Source organism: Tenrec ecaudatus, chromosome 14 (genome assembly GCF_050624435.1).
Source record: "Tenrec ecaudatus isolate mTenEca1 chromosome 14, mTenEca1.hap1, whole genome shotgun sequence".
In the NCBI taxonomy this organism is placed as follows: Eukaryota; Metazoa; Chordata; class Mammalia; order Afrosoricida; family Tenrecidae; genus Tenrec; species Tenrec ecaudatus.
Window position 1 is genome coordinate 29,351,034 of NC_134543.1, and position 9,182 is coordinate 29,360,215.

The 9,182-nt window shown below is 44.9% G+C and overlaps 1 protein-coding gene across 1 annotated transcript in view; it reads left to right on the forward strand.

Annotated features, from left to right (window-relative positions):
• TMED10 (transmembrane p24 trafficking protein 10) overlaps positions 1 to 7,166 on the forward strand; it is a 44,374-nt gene extending 37,208 nt beyond the window's left edge. The window contains exons 4-5 of the mRNA XM_075531472.1: positions 5,519 to 5,645; positions 6,031 to 7,166. Coding sequence (XP_075387587.1) covers positions 5,519 to 5,645; positions 6,031 to 6,152 — 249 coding nt within the window. The 3' untranslated portion in view covers positions 6,153 to 7,166. The remainder of the gene's footprint in view (positions 1 to 5,518; positions 5,646 to 6,030) is intronic.
• The last annotated feature ends 2,016 nt before the right edge of the window (positions 7,167 to 9,182 follow it).

Consider the following 9,182-nt stretch of genomic DNA (forward strand, 5'->3'; position numbering starts at 1 on the left):
CTTTGGCTTCAGCCGTTGTGTCGGGAGAGTGAGCATCATAGAGTTCCGACCTGTCATCCTTTATGAGTCAAAATTGACTCAATGGCAGTGGGTTTTGTTTATTAAAAATAGACAAACTGACCAGGGAAAAAGTCAGTGAGAATTTGAATATCAATGTTTTCCTCTGAGCTTTTTATACCAAGAAGTCTTGATTGTGGTAATTGACTGCTTAGTTAGGCAAATAGGATCTTTTTGAAAGTGTTTCACTTTTTTAATGAAAAAATAAAGTGGAGAATAATGTACAGTATGCTCCCTTTATTTTTAAGTTGTATATTGCTATAGGCATGTTGGCAGGTGCCATTGAGTCCGTTGCAATTCAGAGTGACCCTGTGTACAACACACCTCGTCCTGCACCAACCTCAAAACTGTTAACTGTGTTTCAGCCCATTGTTGTTGCCACGGTGTCAGTCCATCTCCTTGAGGATCTTCCTCTTTTTCGCTGACTTTCCCCAGCCTGATGTCCCCCACGAACTGGTCCCTGTCAAGTGAGGCCAAAGTACAAGACACAAGTCTCACCAACCTCCCTTCCAAGGGAGCGTTCTGGGTGTGCTCCAGCATAGAATGTGTGTTCTTCTGGGAGCCTCTGGTATAGTTAATGTGCTTCACACTCAGCATCATCTAGAGGCATTAATTCTTCTGTATTCGTTGCCGTTTTACAACTTGGAAGAAATATTCCGCAGCAGATCTCAATGCAATACATAATTTGATTTCCTGACTGCAGCGTCCACGGGCTCGGATCATGGATCCAAGTAAATGACATCTTGCGCTACTTCAGTCTGTTGTTTATCGCGATGTTGCTTCCTGGTCACGTTGGGAAGGATTCTGTTTTCGTGCTGTTGAGGTTTCATCTGCATTGGAGGCTGTAGTGTTGGATCCACATCAGTCAGGCTTCAGTGCTCTTGGCTCGCAGCCTTCACTTTCACTGTCACCGTCTGTGAGTGAGTCTTCAGACGGTCCCGATGCCATGTTGTAAGTATCCTATCAAAGATACAACCCTAATGCATACCTTTCTTTCTTTTAAACCGTGCAGTCCCTGTCGTTCTGCTTGAGCGACTGCCTCTTTATTTGTACACTGGTTTCACATGAGCACAGTGAAGTGTCCTGGAATTTCCATTTTCCCGCCATGTTATCCTGATTTGCAGTCAAGTGCGTTTGTCACAGTCAATTAAACACAGGGAGACATCTTTCTGGTGTTCTCTGCGTTCAGGCTAGGTCAATTTGACACCAGCAGTGATAGCTCTTATTCCATGGTGTCTTCTGGATCTGGCTTGAATTTCTGACTGTTCTCTGACGATATACTGCTGTCACCACCTTGAATTATCTTCAGCAAAATTTTACTTGTGAGTGATATGACTGATACTGATGAAAAATTTCCACTTTCTGTTGGATCACCATTCGTGGACTAGGCACAAATAGGCCTAGTCAGTTTTTCCAGTCGGTTGACCAAGTTTCTTGGCATGGTTTAGTAAGTACCTCAAGCACTGTATTGATTTGTTGAAATATTTCAGTTGGTATTCCATTGATTCCTGGAGCCTTGGTTTGTTTTCATTCAATTATCTACGTGTTTGTTTTTGACAGTACCTTCACTGCCTCTTGGACTTTTTCCTTTAATAGTATTGGTTCTTGATCCTACACCACCTCCTGAATTATTTGACTGTCAACTAATTATTTGGGGTACAGTGATTCTGTATATTCCTTCCGTCTTCTTTTGCTGCCTCCTGCGTCCCATATTTTGCCCTTAGACTTCTTCACTATTGCCATTTGAGGCTTGGAGTTTTTCTTCAGTTCTTTCAGCTGGAGAGAAATGCTTAAGTATGTTCTTCGTTTGTGGTTTGCTAACACCGGGTCTTTGCACATATTACTGTGATACTTTGTCTTGAGCTGCTCGTTCATCGTTTCTTCTGTTCCTTTTAACTCCTCTGTGTTCTACAGCAAGTTTCTGGGTCCCTTCTGGCATCCATTCGACGAGCCTGTCTTTCTCCAAGTGTATTGGTCATCCCACAGCTCATCTGGTCCTAAGTGATTTGTGTTCACTACATCAAATCTTGTCTTGAGATGATCTGTACGTACAGAGGCATAAATGGTGTGTGTCTTACATCAGGGGCTGGAAAGATAAGCACCAAATTCATCAGCCAGGTTACCTCTGAGAAAGAAAGAACGTAGAGAGCTGTGAAGGTGGACTTTTTGTTTTCCTTTGCTCTCGGGTAATTTGAACTTTTCCCCTAGAGAACATACTGTTCTTATGTTGCTTGTAAACCAGAAACTAATGGAGCAGCAGCAGAGACCTGGAACCAAGTTTGCGGAGTTGTAATCTGCAAATGCCATCTGCAGCCCCAGATTTATCCTCGTATTTCAGGGCCTATCGTTATTAACAACTACAACAACAAAACATGTTAAAGGTAGTCTTCAAAGAAATTTTTAAATGTCATTTTCATCTTGGGAGTGCCACCGCCTTAGTTTCACTTCCAGATCCATTTGTAAGTTTCTGTTTCAAAAGGCTTCATCGTTTATCTCTAAGAATGATCGTGCCACTGCCTTTCCACGCTGTCTCTTTCAGGAAGCTTTAAAGGGGGCGTTAGGAGCAGAAAGAAAACCGCTGATCACACGAGGTGCCACCGGAACACACCGTTACATTGAGGTGGTTCTCGACCGCCCGTGCTTTACAGTTCTGTATGAAACAAGGTGGATATTTTATATTCTTAGCACAGGCTGGGATTTAGGTATTCACCTAGCAGAGTTAGCTCAGTCTCATCCCCGGGTAGCTTTAGTCGGGTCCTTCAGTTGTCAGTCACGCCATTGACCAGCCAACTTTTGCCAATTAGCACACAGCCACCAAAAGAAAACTTAGGCGGACCAGTGTGAAACCATCATAGTTCTTTTTCCTTTATTCACACCATCATTTTTTTGTTAGTTCAAGGATCATTTGTTGGCCTTTAGGAGTGTTTTCCAGTCCAGTCTGTTGGGGCACCACGCCCTGGCCCCAAAGTCCACTTTCAGCATTCCCTGGGGACCTTGCCACTCCATTCCCTTGCTGTTCCACTACACTCCCCCAGTGCTTTGCCTCAGTGTGGCGGGATCAGATCGGGCGCAGTTCCCACACTGTGTGTCCGGTGCTGTGCCCCGCAAGGCCATGGGTCAGTGAGGGGTGTCGTGTCTCATAGAGGGGCTGGCCATGTGGTCCTCTCTGGACTGGCTGCTCTAATTGGGGTCATCGTCCTCTAGGCCTGGTGGGGAGCCATCATATTTTTATCCACCTTAAAGACATACTTTTTACATTCCCATTTTCTTAATTATTAAATACTTTCGTTGGAGGCTCTTTACCTCTCATCACAATCCATACATTCATCCATTGTGTCAAGCACATTTGTACATTTGTTGCCATCATCATTTTCAAAGCATCTTTGCTAACAGCTCATTTCCCCCTTACATTCCCATTTTAAAAGCAGTTTTTAGTTTTTCTTGTACTTTAAATAAGACCACATTTGTATTCTTCACACAGTAAGTGAAGACTATAGAGAAGCGGAGGGGGTGGGCAGGGAAACCTCAGATTACTCCTGTTCGGCCTATGGTAACTGCTGTCGGCATTTAACCCTAAGAATGAACAAGGTGAGTTGGAGAGGCAAGGAGGAAGTGGGGCATTCAGGGGATGAAGAGTAAACAGAGTGAAGGAACTGAAGGAGGAGCCGTTCCCAATGTGGAGAGATTTTAAGAACAGCCGATATGTAAAGGGTTTTCCAAGAGCAGGGGAACTGATGATATCTCACAGTTTTAAAAGGAAATCCTAGTAACATTGGGAAGCAAACACATAAGTGAAATCATCTGGTCTCTTGTGCCGTGCCCCTCCATGACAGAGACGTTTGCATCTCAGTGGTCAGCCTTGAGAAAGACAAATGGCTGGCACACTGTATGTCTCCAGCATGCAGGAAGGTTGCCGGGAATTTCTTTTGAGAACTGGGCTTTTGTTTTGTTGTATTAGGTGTTTTAAGGCCACGGGCTGCTTTGGTTTGTTTGCAGCAGACCTAGGACTCATTTGAGAACCCTGGTGGCCCATCTGTTCAGTGCTTGGCTGCTAAGTATAAAGTTGGCTGTTTGAACCCGTCCAGCTGCTCCACCAGAGAAAGATCTGCCATCTGTTCTTCCCTTGAAAAGTACAGCCTTGAGTACTGAGAGAGTTAAGGTGTATTGTGCCAACCTGGTCGATAAACACATGTGGGATTAATTGAAGGGTGGAGAGATAGATAAATGGCTTGGTGAGCCTTGCCTTTTTTGTTCTCGGGTTCTTGCTCTCTGATGGTCAGACCAGGGTGCAGCTGCGTTAGCCAGTTCCCTGCTTCAGCTGGCAAAGCTCACTTCCTTCGAGGCATCCCTGAGGAGAAGCCACATGGACCTACCCCGATGCAGCCCTGGGTGCTGGAGCAGCTGCACGGAGACCCCTGCCAGCGCTGAAATGCTTACATGCTCACTGATTCAGCTTTCCTTCTGCAGTCAGCATCATTGTGTGTGTTTTGTGAGATTGAGGAGGACTTTGTAGATTGGTGTTGGACTTATGGACTTGGACAGCACTACACTGGGTTGGATGCTTTCTGAATGTACACTTACTCCTTATATAAATTCTGTCTTATACACATATGAGTTTCTGTGGATTTTTTCCCCCTAGTTTACCCAGACTAACTCAAATACCCTCAGGGGCAGTTCTACTCTGACACCTATGGTCAGTGGTCAGTCAGTAGGAGTAAAAATTGACTCGACAGCATCTCACAACAATAGCACCTAACAACAAGAATAGGGCACTCGGAGCTATGAGTTCAACCTTGAAACAGTTGTGTACTTAACCGAACACACCCGAGTTCTCTCGTCTCGCTATTTTGAGTGACAATTTTAGTGCAGTAATGATTCCTCCTTTGGCTCAATTGGAAATTCGGTGCTTCTCTTCTGAACCAGGCTGAGCCTGATAGGATGGCTCTCATACTCATGAGAGTACTGATAATGCGCACTTTCTTAGACGTGAGTGCAAGGAAGATGGAAGTGCTTTGTTGAAGTCAGCAGCCCCGTGGATATACACACAGGGGGAGCCGAACGGGGCCCTGTTTGTCTGGGTCCCCCAAGCCTTTGGGTGTAGGCCCAGCCCTTTTCCATCATGCTCTGTTGATGGAAAATCTTTTTGAGTTTTCCTTCTCTGACAAGTCTCTGCTTCACACCAGTTTGGCTTTGGGCAGTTTTTATGGTGTATCTTATTTTACAGCCTGCCAGGTAATCAATAGTACTTCAAAAAGGGTTTTTAAATAAAAGTAGAAGTCAGACTTTCAGGAGTCAGACTGAACTGTAAGGAAAAGAGGAAGCCTGCATTGGAAAATAGGTTCGGATGGTGACAGAAGAGATTCTAAGAGTTTGGAGACCCTTTTAGAAGATTCCGCTGCAGTTTCTACCCCTCCCCCCCCCCCCCCCCCCCAGCAGTGCTCAGGACTCCTTTCTCTTCCAGATTGCGAAGGTTGAGAAGCTGAAACCTCTAGAGGTGGAGCTGCGCCGCCTGGAGGACCTTTCCGAGTCCATCGTGAATGATTTTGCCTACATGAAGAGACGCGAGGAGGAGATGCGGGATACCAATGGTGAGGGGCAGGCCGTCCTCCTTTTCATCCTCAGTGAGCCCCCAGGGAGACAGACCCCTAAACCTTTGGTTCCAGTGTGCCTTCTCTCTGCTTGTGTCAGGGAGCTGTGTGCAAGGCCAGTTGCTTTGCTTCTGTGCCCTTGGTGCCCAAAGGAGAGACGCCGTCCTTGGTGTTCAAATGGACATTTATTAAGCTTGTAGCCTGTCAGTGTGATAATGCTAGCTTTTGTTATTGTAAACATTTTATTCATTTATACACACACTTAATTTAGTCAATCTGAAATCCTACCTCGGGACAGGGTGCTTGCAGTTAATTGATTGCCCCGTTTAACAAGCCGAGACTCACTTCATTGCCTTGACAGTGCTTTTGTGGTTTTGTTTTTAAGAGTCAACAAACACTCGAGTCCTGTACTTCAGCATCTTCTCCATGTTCTGCCTCATTGGACTCGCCACCTGGCAGGTCTTCTACCTTCGCCGCTTCTTCAAGGCCAAGAAGCTGATTGAGTAAATGAGGCACAGCCCCTCCCACCTCGTATCTCACTCAGCAGAACATCGCTGGAACAGGCCTGACTAATGGCCCACCAACAGCACCATCAAGGCACGTTGGAGCTTTTCTTGCCAGAACTGATCTCTCTTGGGGTGGGGGGACACGGGGTACCACCTAGACCCAACAAGCCAACGAGGGACTTCTTTTTAACTTGGTAGGAGATGGACTGGTTTTTCAACAATAGGTCTATTATTAGGGCCACCTTTGGGGGAAAAAACAGAGCAGACTCGGGGTTACCTAGATAATGCCAAAGCCAGCATTTGTACTGGGTTTCCTCCTGGGATCAGTTTGAACCAGGTTTTCCTTCCTTCTCCCACGTGCCCAGCTGCTTGGGATCCTGCTCTTACTTCCTTTACCAAGACCCGTATGTGCCCCCTTTGGGTTTCCTTGTGAAAACTCCCTCAGCTTTCGCTGACCCTCAGCTGAAATGTGTAGCTAGCACCTGGTGATAAGCCTTTTCATAACTCTTCGTCTCTCAAAAGTGTGAAGGATGTGGTGAAGCGTGAACTGTAGCAACTCTTAAAGAACATTTCCTTTGTTTAGAAAATTAAAATATTTGTGCTCAACTGCTTGATCTTTGTGCCCCCCCTTTGTGTATGTGTTTTTATTTCTGTGCAGTTTTATGTTGGGTACGGATTGTATGGTGACCCCACAGTTCCATCACACAGATCCCTCTGCTACAGTTTTATAGGCAGGGCCACCTTCCTTCCCTCCTCCAAGACTGGCGACGTCTATAATGTGAGCGCCGGCAGATTGTTTTAGCAGTGGAGTCGTATAGTGCGTGCCCTCTGGGGAGAGTCACTTGCCTTGGAGACCCACCCATGCGGTTCCAGGTGCCAGGAGTTGCTCCTGATTCGTGGGTAGCACGCCACGGTCCGGCTGCGTCACAGCCGGTTGAACCGTGCCCGTTACAGCACGTGGCTGTTGCCATTTGGGGCCATTATGAATAAAGCTGCTGTCAACATTTGTGTACAAGTTTTTATGTGAACTCAGTTTTTTTCTTTTTGATTATGTAAATGCCCAACAGGACAATTTCTGGGTTATGTAGTAAGCACTTAAAAAAAAGAAACTGCCCGCTCCTTCCCAGAGTGACACCAGACCATTTTACAGTTCCACTAGCAGTGTATGTATGACTGATCTAGTTTCTCCACATGACTAGCATTTGGTATTATTTTTTAAAATTTTAGCCATCCTGCTAAATATTCTCTCAATTTGCTTTTCCTTAGCGGAGAATGAGGTTAATCCTCTTTTCAGGGGCTTACTTGCCACAGTGATGTATCTATTATTGTTGTTTGCCTAGTTTCTAATTGGATTCTTATTTTTGTTTTCTCAGAATTTCTTATAAATCCTAGGTAGAAGGATGTGACTATTTGAATTTTTAACACAACTTTTACCAAGGAAAAAGTACACAGCCCCAGTTCTTTGTGCGTGGCCATTCCTATTCTTTCACGCTTTGTCTAGAGAATTAAGCGGTTCGATGACATCACCGAGGGACTTTCAGGTGACTAAAGGACAGCAGTATTAATGTTATGTAAATGTGTGTACACAAATTACCATAGTCATAAACATTGATTTTAAAAATGCCATCACTTGGAATTTTTCCCACTTCTCCTAGGAAAGTAGATGGAAGTTTACTTTTCCTGTAATTAATCAATCTCTCTCTTCAAAACTCTACTGACTTTTACAAGACTTGGCTAATTGCTAAGGCAAGAACACCAGGATTTAGACCTTGCAGTTTGCAGTCAGCAGCAGGATATTGGAATTAACAGAGGGCCTGGACCAGGTGCTGTGGATAAAGTACAAGAGCAGATGAAGGAGTGGAATGCGCTAAGTTAAAATCCCAGGCTGGTGGTTAAGGTTCCAGCTACTGTGGCCGCCAGACGTCTTTCTCTTTTCATTTCCTTGACTCCTTGTGTCGATGGCTTCTTTCATTCTCTCATGAATTTGTGCAGCACTGCCATCCACGGTTAGAAACTGGATGGACTGCTTCAAAGGGCCTGAGAGCAGGGGGATCCTTGCCTTGGGGCAACTGGTGTGGAGCAGGTTTACCTGTGGTGCTGTGTTGTATGAAATGCCCAAACAGGACAGAGATTATTATGCAGTGTGTGGGTAATGATCCATTCTTAGGCATCTAAAGGTGAAATTCTATTTTGTACCAGTAGCCTAACCATGTACTCTTTCCTCTTTCTGAATGTGCCTTCCCTTTTTGGAAGCAAGGACAGTTACTTCATTGGTGGAGGTCTAACAGAATGCCAAGGATGCATGAGGAGAAGCTTGAAGCTTTGGTTTTCCTTCCCGGATATGACTCTAAATCTGAGCTTTGTGACACCGAAATCTCCCTTTTCCTTATGCCAAATTACCAACTCGGGCATTTGTGCTTTGGAGTTAACGTTAATTTTGTACTACCTTCATTTTATCTAAAAAGTACAAGTGTTTGCCTTTTGATCAAAGGCGGGTGCACGAGTAGATCTGCTTTTAAAAAAATGATGTTCTCCATTTTTTTAGCTTCTTATCGCACAGGGCCTATATCAAGTAGGTGTGTCATACCATTGTCTGAAGCCTTTATCATAAAGCCAGTTTTCTGTTTCGTGGAAAAGAGGCATGTGGGATTTATATCGGTTTACTTGTGATTAAGTTGGGGGGTTTTGTGCAAATTTTCACAAATAAAAGCTAGCAGAAACCATCTTGGGCGTGTTCTCTGTGACTGTGGAGTATCTCTTTATCTGGATTGACAATAATTCTTCCCTGTTCACCAGTTTTATTGTTTCCTCGTTTATTTCACACGGATGGTAAAGGCGTGGAGCTTCAATTGTACATCCTCAGAAAGACCTAGTGGGGCCCTGTAAACCAGTATTTCTATAGCTTCTCTGTTGCAAATGTTCCTTGCCCTCCTTTCCTAAAGTACTCCTCTCAAGTCAGAACCCCTAGGAGCTTGCTTTTGAGGTGCGTCACATCTATGCAAAACCCCACCCCAACAGGTAGAGGCCGGTT